The 22,233-nt window shown below is 45.5% G+C and overlaps 1 protein-coding gene and 1 pseudogene across 3 annotated transcripts in view; one reads left to right on the forward strand and one right to left on the reverse strand.

Moving 5' to 3' along the window:
- Positions 1 to 733, reverse strand: part of LOC118097199 (NXPE family member 1-like) — a 46,358-nt pseudogene extending 45,625 nt beyond the window's left edge.
- A 32-nt stretch (positions 734 to 765) lies between these two features.
- Positions 766 to 22,233, forward strand: part of ZBTB16 (zinc finger and BTB domain containing 16) — a 190,216-nt gene continuing 168,748 nt past the window's right edge. Inside the window, exons 1-2 of one of the 3 annotated variants that reach the window (XM_035138957.3) lie at positions 766 to 981; positions 5,600 to 6,889. In XM_035138957.3, coding sequence (XP_034994848.2) covers positions 5,652 to 6,889 — 1,238 coding nt within the window. In that variant the 5' untranslated portion in view covers positions 766 to 981; positions 5,600 to 5,651. Of the gene's footprint in view, positions 1,001 to 1,985; positions 2,357 to 5,599; positions 6,890 to 22,233 lie in introns of those variants that run through there. The other 2 variants (XM_035138956.3, XM_035138955.3) reach the window with 2 other exon arrangements.

The raw sequence follows: 22,233 nt of genomic DNA on the forward strand, positions 1-22,233 counted from the left end.
GACAGAGCATGCAGAGACACTCACAGTGAGTGAGCCTCCCATTTTAGTGGGTATGTTGGGTTCACAGGGTCATTTCCAGAGCAATCCTGTGCATGTTTACTCAGCAATCTCCAAAGTAAGCATGCCTGGCTCAATATACTGCAGCTTCCTATAACCGGGACTTTAAAAAAGAAAAAAAAGAAATCCCCCCCCCAACATCTGTAGCTCATGAAACACCCTTTCGAGTTTCAGGACTTGTGAAGTCCCCACCCCAGCCACTCTTCCCACCGTTGTCCTTCCCCGCCCCGAGTTTCATTTAAGAATTTTTAATGATGGTGATTTATATCCCGCCCATTTGGTTTTATTAGCACCCGCTGCGTGCATCTACCTGGGCGTGCGAACGGAGTCCGCGTGTAGTAGGGAGACGACGAGGACTGGCAACAGGGGGGTGGGGTGGGAGCGAGGAGCGAAGAATCCCCTGCATGCCTAGTAGACGGCAGAACACTGGACGGGTGCTGGGGGCGGAGAGTCTTTGTCTTAATTTTGGATGCGTGCAGGCGAAGCGCACGTGTTTTCTTGTTTTAACCTGGGGCGTGTGTGTTGCGGTGCGGAGGGGGGCGTCCAGCTGGGGCTCGCGAGTTTCAGCAGCAGCAGCAGGTAGCAGCAGGGAGGCGTAGTGGAGGGAGAAAGGAGGGGGGCTCTTGATCCCTCCCCCTCCGCCCCTCCCGTAGGCGTCTGCTGCCGCCGCCTCCATATTTGATCCGGGCAGAGGGAGAGCGCTGTCCAGCAGCAGCAGCAGCAGCAGCAGCAGCAGCAGCAGCAGCAGCAGCAGCAGCAGCAGCCCTATCCCTCGGGAGCCCCTATGGCGCGCGCGCGCGTGTCCCGCACGTATTTTCCGGATCGGACTTTCCAGTGAACCCAGCGCAACTTTCTGGGGCGGCCCTTCTTGAGCGCATCGGGTTCTCAATCCGGAATTCCACCCACCAACCCACCCCGAAGAAGGTGCGGCGAGTTACAACAGGTCCGCGCTGTGTAATACTGTACTGTACTTGAAACGGTTCTGTTCCTTTAGTTACTGCCCCGAAAACATCTGGTCACAGGTGGACGGGATCAAAGGGAGCTGGGCATGTTGTGGGAGGGGGGGGCTCATTTTAATCCTACTATCCCTCCCCCGCATCATGTGGACGGCTTCTCTGCCGTCCCCATGCGCACAGCGTTTCCACGGGTTGAATCCCATCCGGAGTCCCTATAAGCGCTTCAAGAAGCGCGTGCGTCGGTTGGTGGCGAACCTTGTCTGGGTCCTGAGTTGCAGGCTGTGTGTGTGTTTGGTGATGGAAAATGGGTTAATCACACGAGCGATTGGGTGGTATCTGTAACATCAGGATTCATTTGACGCAAGGGACTGAAAAGAAATCTTCGGGGAGGATCTGGTAAGTGGGCTAAAAAAAGAGTACATCTGGGCACGTGCAGAGCGCCCCTGCCGTGCATCCTTGCTTTAGGGAATATTTCCATCAGAATGCAGGCCAAGCATCCAATTCCACCGCTGAAGCACCGGCGCCTCTCCATTCCCAAGGCAGCCACGTCCAATTGTAGATCGGGGCGGCTTCTTCCGCAGCGTCCCGGCAGTCCACCGCGCCGTGCTCAGCCAACGGGTTTTTTTGCACGCGAGAACCGCGAGCGGTGCAGGCAGACTAGCGCTCATGCAGCCCCTCGAATGTGTAAGCAAACCCCGTTGTCCTCCTTGGCAGCAGCAGCCCCTCCCCTTCCGCGCCTCCAAGAGCCGTCGAGCAGGTCGAAATTCAACAGGGGTCCGTCCCCCCACTCCCTCGCTCCCTGTTGAATTTTCTCGCGTGACGCGGGCGCAACTCTTGAGCGCCCGACTCTTTGTCCCGCGTGTAGCCAATAGTCCAGCTGCAATCAGAGCAGCAGAGGCGTCTTTGGCAGCTAGGGGTCAGGCCATCCCCGATTCCCCGACTTGGTCGTGCGGCCCCGGCGTCCGGCTCCGTGCACTGGGTGGCCGTGGCTAGGCCGGGTCCGGGCGCTGCGCCGCGCGCGGCCGCTTGTGGGCAGGAGCCGTCGGTGCCAGCAGTCAAGATGGTGCCTGGCTGGGGCTTCGCAGGGGAGGAGAGCAGGGGGCGGCCCCGACGCGCCTCGCCAGCCGTGGCAACGTCAGGCAGCCGCTGGTGATTTGCTAGCCGCGCCGCCGAGCGCAGCTAGAGAGCCTGAGAGCGGGCGCTGCGAACTCGCCTGACGCGCCGGCGATGCTGTTCCTCCGGCCGCCGCCGCCTCCGCTCCTCCGCCACTGCCGCCTCCTCCTGCCTCCTCCGCCGCCGCTGCTTCTTTAGCAGCCCGCAAGAGTTCCGCGGTGCAGAGCCCGGTAAGTCTCCGCGAGCGGGACCGAGCCAAAAACTTGCTCCTTGGGCTGGCGTGCGCAATTACGCGCGGGGCAAGCGACGGCCCCCGAGGGCTCCTGCGCAAAACTTGGGGTGGAGGAGAGAAAAAGTGCCCCAAGGAAGGGTCTTTTTTGTTGTGGTGGTTGATGGCGTTTTTCTTCCTCCTCCTCCTTCCCTCCCTTTCTTTGGAGAGGGGAACATGCCCGCGCGGGCGCGGGGGGGGGGTGTCAGTTCGGGATACTTCGCAGAGCACCTGGGGAGCGCGTGGCAAGTTTTTCGGGGCATTTATTCTTTTTCTTGGGGAGCGAAGTGGCGTGCGAGCGCAGGACAGTGGCCGAAGTCGTGGAGCGTGTGCGCTACGGCATGCGAAAAAGCAGCATTTGCGCGCCCGGGCACAATAGATATAAAAGAAATTATTTTTTTAAAGGCCGAGAAGGAATGGAAAAAGGATTAAAAAAGGGCAACGAAATCCCTTATGTCAATAAAATAGTCATTTGATGTTAGAAAGCACAAGGAGATTGTGGACTGTGTGCGCTCCTACGCAGTTGCAAAGGGAACAGCATCCCGTGCAAGAGAGTAGAATATTTGGGGTTTTCTGTTGGAGTGGGGGATACCAACTTGCTATTTTTCGGGGGGAAGCGGGGCGATTGCACTTTGCTCCAACCTTGCCATCTTTGGGGATGGTGCTAAGGTCGGGGTGCGCGGTGAGCGCCGGCAGTTGCGCGTGTTGGTTGTGCGCGGAGGCTGCCGAAGGCGTGCGCCGGCCGGGGTATGTGAGCCCTGGGTTCCTCATCCTCGTGCCTGGCGGAACAGGGCTCTGCTCGAGGACACGTATTTTGGGGGCGGTCATATGCGTTTGCATCGGAAGCAACTGTTGGTCAAAATAGTCGGAGGTTGCTCAAGACTAATTATTTGGGGAAGGGGCACAGACGAACAGGTCAGTTACGCCAACATCAGAATTGCACCTTGTCTTTAAATGTTTGCGTGGTGTGGGGACTGAGAGCCCCCGCCTGCGCGCCGCAACCGGCGCAAAGGGCGCCAGCGAACAACGAGGCTAAAACAACACAGACCTCGGATTTTCGGACTTCTTTTGCCTCCAACCCCAAAGGAGTTTTGGCTTCCAATTTGATGGACACCCGCGGATTCACCCCCTCCAAGCCCAATTCAAGTGCTTGCTTGGGCAGTATATTTCTCCTCGATCTCAGTTCTGAAAAATAAATGTACACCCTCGCGGCTTAACTGTATTATGAATTGGGTTGCTTTTTTGGGGGGGGGGGTGTTGAAGAGAAGTGCAAAGAAGACGTCTTTTTAAAAAAGCGTTTTCCCTTTTACTCTTATTATGTATATATAGAGAGTGTTTTCTTTCCCCTCCTCCTGCTTTAGTTGCAAAATACGAGGGGATTTCGCCTTGCTTTCTTTCCCCTGCTGGGTTAAATCGCGGCTTCTGGACCTCATAAATATCTCTTTGCCAGTAAACGCGCCCCGCTCGCTTCTCCCTTGATGGCACAGTTCAGACTTGCGCCACAAAGAGCCTTCTCCCGCAAAGTCATAAAAATAGGCGCACCCCCCACAAAAAATTAAACAACTAAGATTGCTCCCTAATCTTCAACCTGGATCAGTTGTAATTCGAAAGCTCCGCTTAGAAGCTCAGATGCGGAGCGATCCATTCTAGCGCTGGTGCGGATGGGAAAAAGTGCTAGGGTTCGGGTACCTAGCCTGGCCGGTGGGAAGCGAGTGAGACCTGACCGGGACCTGGGGACCGAGTCCCGAGTTTCCCCCAGCTCCTGTTTCCTGGGGTTGAATTATTCTAATGTGACACCCCCCCCTTTTTTTTTAGTTCTGCACTCTGCCTTCCGTGCAGAGGCTCTGAGGATGCTGGAACCGGGTGAGAGTTAGGAGCCCATTGCTTCGTGGTTCGGGCATTAAAAGTTAAAGAGCTACCTGTGGGTGTTTGTGGGTGGGGAGAAGTCAACCCCTCACTCTCCTAGAGACCTATGGTGGGAGTCAAGGGAGGCAGCCCTAGAAACCGGGACCCTCATAGCCTTCCAATAGGGGAAAGTGTTGCGTGTTGTTATATCAAGTGCAGTCGCTGCTGCTGCATTGATTCTAGAAAGTTGTGGCAAAAGGGTGTCATTGCCTATAAGCGTGCAGGGGAGGGCGGGGGCAGAATATGGAGACAGACCCTTTTTAGTCATTGCAACCCTATCCCTACCCACCTCCAAGTAGTTGGGGTTAACCTTTTAATGCCAAATCTGCTTTTGCAGTGTCTGCACACTTAGAAGCTGATGTGTTCGTGTATATGTGAGAGCCGGGGCAGGAGAAAGGGATGTTAGGCAGTTTGTATATGCGCTCTAATAATGTAGTCTAAACAAGATGCTATTAAGAATGGACTATTTGTCTGTTGGCTGACTGGGTATCATCCTGGTCTCCTTTGGAGGAGAGTAGGCTTGGGTTTGAGGAAGTGGGGAGGGGGGAGAGAGAGTCTCATATGGATCGTAGAATTTAGGCTCCCCAGTGCTTGCTCGAGTAACCTCTGTATGCGCTCTCACTCCTCTCGGCCCCATGGAACTCCCCCCCCTCCTCCCAGGAACAAAGGAGAGAAAAGCTGCTGGCCAGGATCCCAGCCATCCCCTCTGGCTGCACTTTTGTCCTGGAAAAGGCTCTGTGGGGTTGTGGAAGAGGTGATTCTGCCCAGGGCCACAGCTGAAGGCAAGGAGAAAGGAAGGGAGGATGTCCTCCCCCACCCACTATCTTTTCAAGTTGTAGGCTGGGGAATTCTTTGGGAAAGGCTACTGGGGTAGAAATCATGGGCCTGTTTGCTCTCAAGTTATTGTGCCTCCCCTCACTGTCCCCCTACCAATTTAGCTGCCTGCCCAGGGTTAACCTTGCTTTCCACCCACCCCAAGCCTTCAGTTGTCTCTGTCCAAAAGTGGCTTGTTGGATGGAGGGGAAAGCAAAGCAGAGCAAAGAAGAGTGTTTCCCCACCCCTAATCCCACCCTTTCCTTCCTCTCTCCAATTCACCCATAGGCAACAGAGACACAGGCCCCCCTTTCACCTTTGGTGTGTAGTTGTCTTCTTTTTTTTGCAGGGGATGAGTTCTCTACTTGACTTCTTGGAGTTCTCAGTTCAGTCTCATCACACTGTGTGCCTGTTAACATTCCCACTGCCTTTCCTCAATTTCTCTCTCTCTTCTCTCCCTTCCTCCATTTCCCTTCCTTTATGACAGCTCCAGATCGTGCAGTGGAAAGACTCCCTAATGCCTAGACCCCGGGAGTGCCATGGATTTGACTAAGATGGGTATGATACAGCTCCAGAACCCCAGCCACGCCACCGGCCTCCTGCAGAAAGCCAACCAGATGCGCTTGGCTGGGACCTTGTGCGATGTGGTGATCTTGGTGGACAGCCAAGAGTTCCATGCCCACCGGACAGTGCTGGCTTGCACCAGCAAAATGTTCGAGATCCTCTTCCACCGCAACAGTCAGCATTACACCTTGGACTTCCTCTCGCCAAAGACATTCCAGCAGATCCTGGAGTACGCCTACACGGCGACCTTGCAAGCTAAAGTCGAAGACCTGGATGACCTTCTCTATGCTGCTGAGATCCTGGAGATTGAATACCTAGAGGAGCAGTGCTTGAAGATCTTGGAGACCATTCAGGCATCAGAAGACAATGACGCCGAGGTCAACATGGCTGATGGCAGCACCGAAGAGGAAGAAGACCGGAAGTCAAAGTACATTAAAAACATACTCATCTCCAAGCATTCCAGTGAAGAGAGTGGCTACTCCAGCCTGGCCAGCCAGAGCCTGATGGTGGAGCAGAGCCCCTCGGTCTCCACCTCCTTTGGACTCTCAGCCATGAGCCCCACCAAGGCCGCCGTTGACAGCCTCATGTCCATCGGCCAGTCCTTGCTGCAAGGGGCGCTGCAGCACAGCGGCCCCGAAGACTTGCACTCTGCCGGTGGCCGCCACCCGAACCTGTCCGAGGTGAAGACGGAAGCGATGCAGGTGGAGGAGGCCTCCAGCCACGAGAGCCCACGGACGGCTGACATGAGCGCTTCCATGGGGGACAAAGGCGATGACAAGAGCAAGCAGGGGCCCGGCACCCCCACGCGCAGCAGCGTCATCACAAGTGCCCGCGAACTTCACTACCCCCGTGACGAGAATGCTGATCAGTCCTTGGAGGTGGTCCAAGGCCCACCGGCTGGGCCAGATCTCATGGTTTCCCACAGCGACAAGACGATGGGCATCTACCCCGTGCTACCCAATCACAAAGGCGACTCCATGCTGAGCATCCCGTCCTCCATGGCACCCGCTCTGCACGTTCAGCCGGCTCTCGCGGTGTCTATGGACTTTAGCGCCTACGGGGGGCTCCTCCCACAAGGCTTCATCCAGAGAGAGCTGTTCAGCAAGCTCGGGGAACTGGCTGTGGGTATAAAAACTGAGAACCGAGTCATTGGTGAACAGTGCAGCGTCTGTGGGGCAGAGCTTCCAGATAACGAGACAGTAGAGCAACACAGGTACGTCCTTTTGATTTTCCTCTCAAGCTTGGCAGTCATACCTTGCCTCCGGAGTCTGTTTTCACAGTCTTCTTTATGCGACCTTGTTCCTCACTTCCTTGACTGCAGCCAGTAGAACTGAGTTTCCTTTCGATAGGCCTGTGAATTTATTTTCTTTGTTAAACTTAGAAGCATGATGTAGGGTTTAACATTAACCTCATGCTGCCAGGAGTAGAATAAATGGGGGAGGTGGGGGGAAGAGATTTGAGATGATGGCCAAGTGGGCACCAGGAGAAGAGAGAGAGATGGGAGGCCTGTAGGAAATCCAGCGTCCTCCTCACTAGATTATATAGCCAGAGTTGCACTAGTGGCTTTGAGATATAGCAGAAAGAGGAGCTGTTTCTATCTAGGCTGGTTGGCACTTTCTGACATTTTTTTTCCATTTTAGAAACATTTTAATATCCAAAGTGGTGGAGTGGTTGATGCTTTGAGTGTAGAGCTTGGTGATACCTGCTTTTCAATATTGTCATATATTACCAGCTAAACATCGCAATATACTGATATATCACAATGTCTGAAATAAGGATGGAACCTTGTAGAGGCAAACACTGTAGGGCTGGGTGATATCTGGTTTTCAGTATCATATTGCCAGCTAAACATCACAATATACTGACGTATCACAATGACTGAAGTAAAGACAGAGCTATGTAGAGCCATTGGCTGGCTTCAGTTTTCCCACATTGTGATTTTTGCATAACACACACACACACACACACACACACACACACACACACACACACACACACACTTCATGATTCGCGATATATTGCCAGGGGAAATAAATGAATTCCTGTCCATTTGCTTGGAAGGAAATGACTCCTTCTGCTTGAAACCCTGTGCCCACTTACCTGGGAGTAAGTACCATCAAACTCAAAGGTACATACCCTAGCTTAGACATGTGCTCTCAGTTACTACCAGTTATGGCTCCATTCGAGTCTACAGTTAGCTATGCCAACATCAGTTGCCTTGTTGCTTCCATCTCATCCCTTTTTTATGAAGCTTGCATAAAGTTTGGAGCAGCTATTGATTTGGTTCCTGTTATTCCCCCTCCTCCCAAAATGTCCCTTCCACCACTATCTATTTGCAAGCTTTATTTCTGACCTCGCGGTGCACTTGTGATGTTTGAACGATAATTATTTTGGGCATAGAGCCATTGTGTAATTGATATGCGACTTTTAAAAAAATGTTTGGTTATTGTAAGCTGCTTTGAAAATCACTTCTGGGAAAGCCAAATATACATTTTCAAAAATAAATCAAAATAAACAGAAATTTACACTCTGTTTACTACAACCTCAGGGTTGGTTTCTGGATTAAATCTCTCTTTTTGGAAGGGGAAAAGACACTTCCTCTGAAAGCGGGGAGTTTAAAATGGATGCTATCAGTTTGGGCTGTAAACTTTAATAGCTTATTTTAACAGATTAATTCACAAAAGCAATGTAACCTATGAAGAAGATCAGCAATTTATTCATTTAGAGGGGGTGTTAATACATGGACCAACTATGATCTTTGCCAAGTAACTCATACATTTGCTTTGGGTATGGGTTTGTTGTAAAAACTATGTTGCTCAAGCGGAGAGACTGACCTAATTAAAAAAAAAAAAGTCACCATCAGTGTGTGAACCAAGTTTGACAGTAGGGCAGTTCCTTTTTAAAATGATGGGTTAAAAATATTCCCCATTTCAGTTTTTCAATGACTTAATCCAGCTGCGCCAGTTTTCCTGAATACATGTTTCTGGTCCTGGAACATAACTGATCTTGTGTGTTCCTTGAGCGTCTGGTTATACCTTTGGGGAATGCATCTTAGAAAACCTCTGTTACTTGCGGAGAAAGCCTCTTCCCTTTCCTGGTTGATGGCTGCTTTGGGAATCGGCTCCTTGTGGCATTTATTTCCTAGGCTCTGGGTAGAAGCCAGCCTGGCAAATTGGTCTCTGTGTCTCGCAGTATTGCTTTTCCTTCCTGGTTTTGCCTGTAGTGGCAGAAAACTGAAACTGGTGCCTGTGCAAACATTTGGCTTGAGTTCAGCATATAGAGTTCGGCATATTTCTTCTGTATCTAATACTCTGCAAACAAACACATTACAAGGCAGCCTGCTAATAGGATTCAGAGCAAGAATCCTGGAGATGCTCTGAAGTGTTTTAATGAACCAACAAGTTTAATTACTGTAGTCCAAATGTACACATGAGGCTCTGACAGGATGTGCCTTTTCTCTGTCCGTTTGGGCAACTGTGGGTGCGCAAGTTCTGTTTTGGGGTCTTTTAAAAAAATTGCCAGCCGCGGCCAGTGTATGGCTAATGTGAGATTGCTTCTCACCAGTGAATGGGCAGTTCATCTTTCCACATTTGAAGATCAGTTTAAGAAGTCTACCACTCAGCACCCCCAACGGGATTGACGATGCCCATCTGAGCACAAAGGGGTCTGAGCACCCTGCATGTCCTATCTGAGATGACCCCATCTGCAACAAAAATTGTGATGTAACGATTTTTGTGTCATTGGGATTCTGGTTGGACCAGCCAACTCCCTTTAAAAAAAATATAATACTGATGCATTCTTGCAGCAGCTGGTCAGTTCCTTTTCTTGGTCCCAAACCAGAATCCCATATTGAATGCTCCAGTAACAGTTTGTTGTCAGTGTTAGACCAACTCTCATAAAGAGCAAATAAGGAGGCGAAGCAGATTCTGGGCTTTGCAGGTGATGTTCTCACAGAAGGGAATGCTCTTCCAAAACATTAACAACATTCTCTGCATGGGGAAATCTAGCATGTTGTCCTCGTTTCCCCCCATACCTGCTAGTGCAGGGAGCATTCAACCCTCTCTGCCCCCCTGCAGTTGGAAGCCATAGAAACAGACTTGCACATTCATCTGCTTTTAGGGAGAAGGAGTTCTTATCTGACAGCATGGGATGGCAGTTCCAGTAGTTCCCTTGCTGGGGGATCCCTAGGCAAAGAGTGTTGGGAACAGTGAGCCACACAACTGCTTCTATTGGGCTGCAAACCTATTCTCTCCTTCCTGGGACTATTTGCCTCATTGGACTCAATGCAGATGGAGCCATACCATTAACCCTTGATGTGCCAGGGACTGCACAGAATTTAGGAGTGACCCTCATCTCTGCAATCTACAAGGAACACAAATGCACAAGACCTTTGAGTATGTGTTTCTTTTATTTTTCTGTAGCTTGCTTCAAAGACAGGGGTTTGCATTCAACCTTTTATAGGCAAACATCCAAATAAAACTAGTCCCTTTGTCGAGCATGTGAGGAGACAGAGAAATGAGGCCAATATACCACATGGTTAATAATAATAAAAAATAATTTTATCATTTATACCCTCCCCATCTGGCTAGGTTTCCCCAGCCACTCTGAGTGGCTCATTTCAATGTGCTCTGGGGCAGGGGTAGCCAAAGGTTTGTAGTCCAGAACATCTGGAGGGCACCAAGCCCTGGGTGTCCTTGGGCCAGTCATTGCATCTCAACCTCTGCTTTCCCACCATGTAAAATGGAAACACCCAGCGGCTTATCTCTTGGTGTAGTTTTGGTTAAGCAGAGACAAATGACAGGGGCATTTTGGTGGACATAATGAATCCCCCTCTTCTACTTTTGAAGTTGAGGTGGGACATGCAACTTGTCTTGGTACGTTAAGCACAATCTTTCTCTCTCTTTGTTGTTAAAGAGCACCTCTCCTTTTATTTGAGTGCTGGGGAGAAGCTTTTACAGTGGTACCTCAGGTTAAGAACTTAATTCGTTTTGGAAGTCCGTTTTTTAACCTGAAACTGTTCTTAACCTGAGGTACCACTTTAGCTAATGGGGCCTCCCACTGCCGCCGGCGCCGCCACACAATTTCTGTTCTCATCCTGAAGCAAAGTTCTTAACCCGAGGTACTATTTCTGGGTTATCGGAGTCTGTAACCTGAAGTGTCTGTAACCTGAGGTAGCACTGTATCTATGTTTGCTACAGTGCCAGGGTTTGGCAACTTGGCAAAGGTTGCAGCTAGGGAATTTCTAATGCTGAAGCAGCCGGGAGTTGCCAGACCTGATCGATAATATGTATATATTTTTCCACCGCAGCTAATCTCAGTGTTAAATTAGTATTTACTTAATTTTACCAATGATGCCATTTTTTAAAACTGAAAACTATGAATAAGAAGGCATAGAATGTGTCGGTCTAAATAAGCCTTTAAAAAAAAGCTTTCTGTTTTGTGCTCTTTTAGATGTAATTGAAGCAACAACTGTAGCTGTCTAGATTATTTATTTATGATGCTCTTAACATAGTCTTGTTGGTTTTCTCAGAAAAAAAAGATACATGTTGGTTGGGACTGGATGGCAAATATCTAGATGAAGCTTTCTAGTAAATGGGGTGTTTTTTAAACTGATGGGCACGATCCTGCAGAAATTAATCATGGCTCCATTTGACTGAATGCCATGAAGTGATCACGGATTCTACTTCCCACAATTCCAGTTAGATTTTTGTGCTGCTAATTTTAGGGAGAATTTTGTGCAGTGTGATTAAGCCAAAGTCAGGGCAAGAGGGAATGCTTTTAAATTTACTTTGAACCTCTGATAGCTTGGCTGATAAATGCCCACGTATATGTAATCATTGGTTTTTTAGTTTTTAGTTTTGCAACCCCAGACAGTGTATATAACTGATTAAGTATCTGTAATCTTTTGTGTCCTAAACTTCCTTAGGAATAGATTGATCCTGAAGGAATTCCTCCGAGAGTGTTAGCAGTTCATTGCATTTCTAACATTCATTTTAACCTACATTGCTATGGTAAATGTTAGAAATGTTTTAATACAGCATCTGGGTAGCTTTGCATGATTTATAAATGATGAATAATAATCACTCTCAGTGTTTTCAGAGACCAGTGGGAAAAGGCAGAAAATTCACTGATAAATCACAAGTTTCTAATGAGCTTTAGCTATGACCAAATTTTACCGTCATTTAGCAGAAAACATTGACATTTATCAAAGAATATTAGTAAGTGTCCCCAAACCAGTCTGATGACACACTCTTTTCAGCTACTCACTTGCAGATCTGAAGAATGGCCAAGATCATGAATGACTCCTGTTTCACCCTCATTTCCATCTTTTACTGGCAAATGTTGTTTAAAATTTCTCTAAAGAAGGCCAGCTGAGAAACTGGTCCGGAAATATATAGAATTAATTGAGAAGATGTGGGTGCGAGCAACATTTTATTGGTGAGAGAAGTTTCAGACAGTGACTGGCAAAAGTTTTTTTTTTTTTTTAAGTTTACAGTGTAAGATCTTCACAGCCGCCCCAGTGCTTACTTTTGAGTCAACTTTTTTGCCCTGTGATATTTATTTATTTATTCCTCTCAAAGGAGCCCTGATATGCCTCGTTTATCAAGAGCTTCAAATTTTGACCTTCCCCAAAGTCTTACAAAACTCTTTGCACTAATATAAGTTTATCACGTTGACTCAACGAGAAAGCCAATGTCACTCAATCTGTTGCTGTTTCTTAAACTGTGCTTATGATTTTGACCAACTGACCACATCTTGAGTTTACAATTGTATTTTTTTTTAAATGTTCATTTTAATAAGAGGTTTTCTTCAAGGTTCAGGAAAGTTCAGGCTTAATCTAATGTTGGTATTGATTGTAGCTTTTAATTGCGGGCTGAGTTGGGGGTGGGAGGCTGTATAGTTCAAACACACTTAAACACAGCAATATTAATGAGGGTGTTACTCACATTCCAAGAACCAAAGGGCATGATCCTGCCAGAGTTAAGCACTCTTTAAGTCCCATTGATTTAGTGGGAGAGAATTAAGCATGTGCACAACTCCCCCACGGAATAAATATTTTAACAAAGTGCTCAACTTTGGCTGGGTCAACATGGCCAAGGCTTATGGCTGCTTCAATGGCCAACTTGCCTCTGTACATCTTTTTTTAAAAGCCATATTCTTACATAAATGCAATTTTCAGTGCGCCATCTGCATTTTGGAGCCCTGTTTCGTGTCCTTGAAGAATCTTCCCTTTTCTTGATGCCTTTTGCTTTTGGTGTTGGCGATTAGGCAGCAGGGAGAAAGTTGATTCCAGTTTACAGTTAGGGGCAAAACTACCTACTTTCTTGGGGGGGGGATTCACAAACCGAAACGAAGCCATCCTTTGAAATTTGCGATGTCCCTGAATTTTGCAGTGCAGTTAGCCATCCAACTAATGTGTAAAGACAGGGATATATTAAAGTGAAGTGTGCCTCAATATGCGTATGCCATTGAAAATGCGTTATATTGTGGAAAGTCACTTTGAAAAAAATACGTATAAATCAGGCAAAACCAAATACAATAGGATAATTCTTTTTACTAAAGGCTTTTTTTATTTTCATGAGGACTTTTTTAAAAACGGGCAATCTGATGTGGAAATGTGGAGACCTGAATTTAAGATCAGTTAACTGAAATTGACAGATTGGTTCATACCTAGGGGTGATATAGTAACCTTTCCCCCCATATTTTAATGTTGTGTTAATGATGCATTGGCTAATGTACTCCTGAATCCCTTGCAACCTGAATTTTTGGAATCTCTTCTGCTGTCCACTTGCCCCCTCCCAGGGAAAAGAAAAACCCTCTTGACAATGATTACTTCCAGAGTTTGTAGGCTAGGTTAGCAGTCTTGTGTTTCTCGCTGATGGACCTTATTAGTGGCACCTGGCATTGTAACCCGCTAATGGAAACCAGCATTCTCCCACTATGGGCTGGCTGACAAGTAGCTCTGTCAGGCAGCGCTTGCCATGCGAGGAAGTTCTTATTAGCTTTATGGCCAAGAGAACTCACCCCCCATTCAGGAAATGAAGGCTGCCGTTAAGGTCCACGGCTCTGACCCCGATCGTGTAACCTGCGAGCGCCGAGGAGACCCCTCCTCAGGAAGTTTGGCGGCCAGTTCAGCCCTCTCTGGTTCTTGTCACTGGGGAAAGAGGGAACGCATTGTGGAGGGTAGGAGCCTTGAACTTTTTGATTTATCCTGTGGGGGACTTAACTGTTTCCATGCGTGGAATGTGCGCTGGAGGTGGGAAGACCCCTTGAGAAATATGTGCTCAGGCTACTTCTTTGGACGGTGCTCTTTGCCCTTTGTAGCAGATCCTGGTCAAAGAGAAGGGAGGGTTTTAAACCTTAATTTAGCAAGCGATTGAGGAATCGCTTGCTAAATTAAGGTTTAAAATCCCCCCTTCTCTTTGACCAGGATCTGCTACAAAGGCCAAAGATATATCTCCCTTATAATATCACTCTTCCCATCTTAGATATTTGATTTTAACCTCCCCTCTTTTTTTTTGCATTTCTCAAGATTCAGTGATTTCCTGCATTGTGATTTCCTGCATGCCATCTAGCAAGATTTGTGCTGAACTCCATCAAACAATAAGTTGAAACAAAATAGAAAAAATTCCTTCCAGTAGCACCTTAGAGACCGACTAAGTTTGTCATTTAAAGGATTCTCCAAATGGGAGATCTTGAACTTCCTAAAATCAAATCAGGTTAGGCAACTGCAAGCATTGCCAGGGGGGGAATTCCATAATGCCATGACTCCCACCCCAAAGGTAACACTACCCAACGAACATTGTACTCACCCCAAACTGTCACCTTGTGTCATCTGCTCCTGATTCTTTCAGCCAAGGGATTCAGGAACAGAGACTTGCAGGCGATAGAGTGCCTCCACAATTTTGGGAGTGTCAGGAAAAAAAAAAGTTTGTCATTTTGCTCAACCAAAAAGTGATGATCACCTGAGTGTATAATAGAGGTGACCTTCATTGTTAAGAGAATGGTGAGGGTTGAGTATTCATCCCTTTACCCTGATCTGCTTCCTCCAGCCCCACCATCTTCTTCATGTGTGTCAAACTTCTGAAATCTGCAGAGTTGTGGCTTGTAACATCCTGAACTAAAAACTGAAGGGTGCTTTTTGTGCGTGTGCGCAAATGATTGCAGCACTGATATCTGAATTTCTTACATCTGCTAAATCAAATGAAGGCATTGATTAAAATGCACTTTATTTTTTTTTATTATAAAAAATAGCCTCCTTCTTTTGCCATGTTAATGTCATTCTGAAGTGCTCTGTATTCCAATGAAACCAGCTTGAGATCGAGGGTACAAATCACGTGAGCCCAGATTGAAACGAGTCCAATCTGTGGTTAGTTGAACACCTTGTGAGTATATGAATTGGTTGTATGAACCGGCCACCAGGAACATAAATCATAGCTTCATACCCAGTGACTAGCATCATATGCATTTTGTTCATTCATGCTCTTGATGTGGTAGATCAATGCAACTGGTTCAACATGTACTTTGTTGTATTCTGCAGATTGAAATGAGCTATCGTTGAATTGATTCACAGTGGTGCAATCTTGTTATCAGCTCTCTGGTTTCGGCGTTCGTTTCCACCCTCTCTTTGCAAGGCTGGCTCAACCTTACATGTTGATGACACCCCCCCCTTCTTTTTACTGGGAAACAAATCTGTTTTGGAGTGAAAGGCAACACTAATTTGTTTGCGAGGTCTGGAGAGGATGAGTGAGGAACATGGAGATATTAGCACAGAGGTTTTTCCCCTAGTTGCCCAGAGTTCCCACAGAGAAGCTTGCAAGTGTCAGAATGACGCCAAACTTCTAAGAAGTCTGAGTAACCACCTTTCTCTTTGCATGAGCGGAGCAGATTCATTTTCTTATCCCGGGGCTGTGAGCAGTAGCTGCCTTTTGCTTCCCTTGCAACTAGCAAGATGAGCGACATTCTCCTTTTCATTCATAATTAGCAACCGTTGCACCCACCCCTCGCTGGTTTCAAGGAATGACTTCTAAAAAATGAGTAATTACTGAATATTTCCCATCAGTCAAACATGGGGGCTGCTGCATCGCCTATCGCCCGAGTGAAAAAACAACAACAACAAAAACCTTCTGTTTGTAGTTAATTTTAGTGGCAGGCGGATCATGTTAACTGGCTGTAATTGCTTCCAGATATGGCCAAGGTTTTTGTGTGTTGGGATGAAGGGTCTGGTAAGTGCTTACTTCCTGTGTAAATTAGCTTGTTCCATTCATACTGGCCAGACCTGGATTGTGTCATTGTTGCTGCAATTTTTCTCTCTCCTGTCCTGGTGTTAGGCAGCTAAATGCTTTATATAGCCTTAATTCTTCACGGAGCTTCCCTTGACTTGTAGTAGCGTCTGCATACTCTCATTATTAATGCTGGGACCCCGTGAAGCTGCCTCACAACATATCAGACCAATGTTCCACCTAGCTTAGAACCATAGAATTGTACAGTGGGAAAGGACCCCAAGCATCATCTAGTCCAACCCTCTACACATTACTGTCTATGTGGATGCAGGGGCATAACGTGGGTTGCTGGTCCCCGGGTCAGGGCAAGTGTTACTCCCACCCCACCCCCAGTGCACTGGGCAGCTGGGGTGGAGGCACTCAGCGGTCTGTTGTGGGCTTAAAAAAGGAATAACCCACAGATTTGGTTTTTAGCACTTGGTAGGTAGAACAAGATATAAATGGCGATTAATAACAGCAGCCTGCACAAGTAACTTCCACTCAAATTTAAGTAGCACCATAATATTGCCTTCGATACCCAACAAATATGCCTCTGACACCGTTGTGTCAAACCGTGTTATTTGTGGCATGATCTGTATGCATGCTGCTTACAGGGTCGCTCAGATGATGGGCCCCTGCCCCAAGGAACACACATTTAAAACTGCAGTCATGATTCGGCCCCAAAGTTAAGCACCTTTAAGCCTTATTGACTTCAGTGGGAGAGGCCCAACTCTCTCCCTTTGAAGCTGGTTGGAGTACGGATAGTGTCCTAACTCATGCTTAAATATTCTCTGATATTTAGCACATTCTACCTTTTGTGCATAATGTAAAAGCGAGCTGTCTAGTTTGCAGCCAACGGCGCTGGCTGTGGGGAGAGGGGTGGGTGGGGCAGTAGAGGAGAGATGTAGCTATTCCTGGACCATGTTGGTACAAAAGGTTTGCTGTTCTTATCCGATTATATATCAGTTTTACTGATAACCCTGCAGTCTGCTTAGCTATGTATGAGAAGCTGATTACCCGCTTTAGACGCCAGGTTTTTTACACACATATGAAGGCGAACTGTCAAGTGGGAAATGATTTCAGATTAAGAGAGAGATCTGAGGAGTGGTGGGATGGATGGAAATTGGTTCTCACCTTTCAAGCAGGGAGAAATAAAGAACTGCATTTTTATCTGCAAATTAGGTTGCGTGCACACTTATACACCTACATAACAGCTCAGTTTGGCTGTAATGGAAAACGGTGCCCTCTGGACTGCAGATCCCAGTACCCCTGACCATTGGCTATGCTGATTGCTGGTGGCAGTTGGAAGTTGGATTCCAACAACATACAGAGAGCCACAGGTTCCTCTTCCAAGTCTTGGTTTCACCTGCATGAGTGCAGGGTTCAAACACCTCCTTCCTCCCCTCTTCGGGTGCAGTTGGTAAACCCTGGTTAGTTTAAACTAGAGGTGTTGAACCTCAGTCCCTCCAGATGTTGTTGAGATCGCTGTCGTTTCAGCTCCAGACAACATGGACAATGGTCAGAAATGATGGGCATTGGACTCTAGCAACATTCTATGGACCAAGGGCCACCCACCACTGGTTTAAACTATTATTGTTTTTTTTTAAAAAAACCCAGCCAGGATCATAAACTGTGACATAGTCCTAGATTGTTTAACCAAATCATACTTCAAGTTCCCCTTAGTTTGGATGTGATGGGGAACCTCTAATTAGTTTAGAGTGGAAGCAAAAGCTTCTTATTTTCTCTTCACATCTGCAACAGAGGAGCAGAGTAATGTGGGAAGAGCATGTTCCCGACATTTTTCTCAGCTCCAGTGCATAGCAGGAACGAGTCTCATTCTGGCCAGTGCTGTGCCAATTTAACATGTGCTTGTACATTGGTCTGTTCCATTATGTCCCATTTCTACGTTGATCTGCATATACCCTGTTTCTCATATTTTAAGACATGCCCATAAAATAAGCCATAGCAGGATTTTTAAGCATTCAAGGAATATAAGCCATACCCCGAAAATAAGACATAGTGATAGGGGCAGCAGCAATGCCGGCCGGGGCAGGAGGAGGAGGAAAAAAAATAAGACATCCCTTGAAAATAAGCCATAGTGTGTTTTTTTGAGGAAAAAATAAATATAAGACGTGTCTTATAATATGAGAAACACGGTACGGCATTACATTTTGGATACAGAATATGAAGATGGACTTAACTCATCCAGACTATTTTACTGCATGTATATTCCTGCAAGTGCAATATGTGTGTGTGTGTGTGTGTGTGTGTGTGTGTGTGTATGATTAAGTGTATATATGAGATCAAGTATATATGACACCTTTATTTATCTTCATGGCTCCTGCATGCCATGTTTTTGGAATTTGATCCTAATAAATTAACATTGTTGGAGGCTGTTTGGAGTTTGTATGTGTGTGTTCAGACTTTCAGTTGAATAACTTGGAAAACAACCCACCCCACCTCTACTGCACAATCAATTTCTGCTATCTGTCTTGCAAAACTCAAATGGTGAAGCTGTTTAAAGTGGGTGCTGTGCTGTCCAGTGTTTGCAGAACTTGGTCAGCTATTTAAAGAACTCTGGTATCTCCTTGAGGAGTTTATTGTACCGGGAAGCAAACAAGAAGTAATACAAAGTCCATTCTTTTGTTGTTTGCAGTTTTCATCATGCAAAAAAAACCTCAGGCCCCTGTGTGTGTGTGTGTGTGTGTGTGTGTGTGTGTGTGTGTGTCAGAAAGACAGTGAGAGAGGGGAGAGAGAGAATAAATCACTGCATTCAGATGTTCTGATGCAAACCATGGTTGATTGTGATGTGAGTGAGCGTGCCCCTCTTCACAATTTATCTGCTTTTTAACACACCATCTTTTTTCTTTTTTAAAATTAAATTTTATTTTATTACAAATCGAAAGAGGAAAAAAAGGAAAAGAAAATACAGAACAACACATAACACTGTACACAATACTATATGCAGACTTATATACATATTTTCCGCAATAAATTCTAAAAAGATGATTTGTTGTTTAGTTTAGTCATTGAGTCGTGTCCGACTCTTCGTGACCTCATGGACCAAAGCACGCCAGGCACTCCTGTCTTCCACTGCCTCCCGCAGTTTGGTCAGACTCATGTTCGTAGCTTCGAGAACACTGTCCAACCATCTCATCCTCTGTCGTCCCCTTCACCTTGTGCCCTCAATCTTTCCCAGCATCAGGGTCTTTTCCAGGGAGTCTTCTCTTCTCATGAGGTGGCCAAAGTATTGGAGCCTCAGCTTCAGGATCTGTCCTTCCAGTGAGCACTCAGGGCTGATTTCCTTCAGAATGGATAGGTTTGATCTTCTTGCAGTCCATGGGACTCTCAAGAGTCTCCTCCAGCACCATAATTCAAAAGATAGTTCAAAAGATAATTCAAAAGATGATAGCTAAAGAAGTGAAAAAAAAAAGAATAGGCTTGCTACTAACATTCTCGCTGCTGCTGTTGCATACATAAAGATATTAATTTTATCTCTGGGAATATCTTTACTCAAAATTCCTAATAAATATGCTCCTGCCCTTTTGGTATATGATGTTTTTATCGATTTTTTAATCTCTCCATGGATCATATCCCAAAACTTCTTGATTTCTGGACAGGTCCACCACATATGATATAGTGTACCAGTCGTTCTATTGCATCTCCAGCATTTGTTACTAATTGATTTATTTATTTTTGCCAATCTGTCTGGTGCCAAATGCCACCTGTGATGCATCTTCATATAATTCTCTCTAAATAGGTAACAAGCTGTGAAATTTATATTTTTTGTCCAGAATTTTTCCAGTCTTTATATTCAATTGTGTAACCTAAATCTCATTCCCACTTTTGTATATTCTTTCCTTTAACTTCTTGTTCTGAATCAACGTTATCTAATAATCTATACATTTTGGAGAGTGTTTTTTGATTATTTTGGAGAGTGTTTTTTGATTAACCTCTTTTTCTAATTTTGATATTTTATTCCCAAACCCCCTGGTCTTTATATCTTTCTCATATGTAACTTTAAATTGAAAATATTCTAGGCAGTTTATTCCCATTATTTTAAGTTCTTCATATTCTTTTAATTTAATGTTTTCATTCGTTCCTTTTACCAAATCTCTATAAATTGGCCAGATGGTGTTTGTGTCATTTTTTAATGTCGAGGTTGCCTCTATTGGGGAAGTCCACCATGGAGTTCTTTCTATAATTCTCTCTTTGGTTCTCTCCCATACCTCAAATAAGGCCTTTCTCACTAGATAATTTGTGAATCCTTTATGCATTTGTATTTTTCTGTAAAATAGATATCCATGCCAACCATAAATTTTGTCCCAGCCCTCCAATTCCAAGATTTCAGTATTTTTTAATAGCATCCACTCTTTCAGCCAACTCCAGCACGCCGCTTCAAAATATTTTCTTAAATTCGGGACCGCAAAAACCCCAGATTCCTTTCTCCCCATCATTGTTTATAATTTTATTCTGCCTTTTCCCCCTTGCCAAATAAAATTGGCAAGGTCTTTTTGCCAGTTTTTCAAATATTTTGTCCCAATTATTATTGGGATAGTTTGGAATAAAAATAAAATTTTCAGTAATATCACCATTTTAATCATTGATACTTTCCCCCATATTGAAAGTTTTAATCTTTTCCATTTTTCTATATTTACTTTAATTTCTTTCCATTTTTAATATAATTATCTTGAAATAAATTTGTATTTTTATTCGTAATCATACTCCTAAATATTTTTCTTTATTCTCTATTTTTAATCTATTTTTATTTTTTTCCAACTCTTTTCTATCTTTATCTCCCATACTCTTTTGTTAACAATTTCAACTTATCTTTATTCAATTTAAATCCTGAGACTTAAAATTCTTTCAATTTTATTAATGCTTTCTGAATGCTTTCTGCTGGTGTTTTAGTTGTTATAATCACGTCATCCACAAACGCCCTGACTTTGTAGCATTGTGTCCCCAAATTTATGTCCCTTATTTCTTTATCTGTCCTTAATGCTATTAATAATGTTTCCAATGTCATGATAAACAAGAGCGGTGACAAGGGGCAACACACCATCTTAACACACCACCGTAACGCACCATCTGAACTCAACAAACTTTGGTCAATCTTAACTATTCTATGTTTGAAACAAGCCATGTCAAACCGTGGTTTACAAAGCTGGCTTGTTTCAACAAGATTGGTTTAGGGTTTGAAGTAATGCTAAAATGTGCTTAATTGAATTCAGAAGCAAAAGCTTGTTTTATTTATTTAAATGTTTATAAACTACACATCTGATCTCCTGATACACAGGGGGAAGCACAAAAGCCCAGGGGAAGATAGGTTCATTCATCTCTCAAAAAGGCATCGTTTTTACTGCAGTTCAGCTCCAGCAACATCATTTTAACAACTTGCTTCTTTACATAGACCCGTACATGAATTTTCTATCTTCAAACTGCAAAGATGTTCATTCCAATGCACCAGGTACTACTTTTAGGGCAGTGGGTGTTGCACTCTTACTTAACATACTGTTCCTTGTGCAAGGAAGCAGGTGTTAACTGGATCCATTCACCTTCCAAGGCAGGCTGGAGCAATAGAAAACCAGAAGATTCTCCCCATTCTCTTAATATCACTAGGAGCTCAAGCAATAGGACTTTAACGGTTGCAACAAAGGACACACCACTCAGAGGTGGGGCCGAAAGAGATAATTTTCTGGGACATCTTTGGTTCCTCTGTTGCCAAAGTTAACGCACAAAGTTTGCATACCTGCCAAAATGATTTTGTGGCGCATCCCCACCATCCCCACTTGTGAGATGGCGCTGACCTTTATTCTCAGCCAAGGTTGCCGTGTCGTGTCAGTACGAGTGGCCATGGTTCTGCGTACTTTCCCAACCTCTCCCTTTTGTGTAGTTATTCACAGGGGATCAGAGGAGAGTGCTATGGAGGACGTGTGATTCACCTTTCTGGTAACCACTGATGACATAAATACGAAGTGCTTGATATGCGTGTGTTTAAAAAAAAGAAACAAAACCTATTCTTTTTAAGGAGAGGTTCTGCTAATTTGGTATTGTGAAAGTTGAAACGTGCAAAGAGAGGGCTATTAAGAGGAGAGAACTGATTAAACTCTTGGGCAGTTTAAAAAGTGTTTCAATTCCACACACCCCTTTCCTTTTTCTTGGAAGTGTGTGTGAATGATTAAAATGGAGAGTTGGCTGACATTTCTCTCACTTAAAACTTTGGTTTCTGGTTCTGCCAGCTGAGGCCACCTGGCGAAGACCATGTGTCTGAACTGGAATGTCTCTCCTGGTTGCA

Source organism: Zootoca vivipara, chromosome 14, assembly GCF_965207765.1.
Source record: "Zootoca vivipara chromosome 14, rZooViv2.hap1.1, whole genome shotgun sequence".
Lineage (NCBI taxonomy): Eukaryota > Metazoa > Chordata > Lepidosauria > Squamata > Lacertidae > Zootoca > Zootoca vivipara.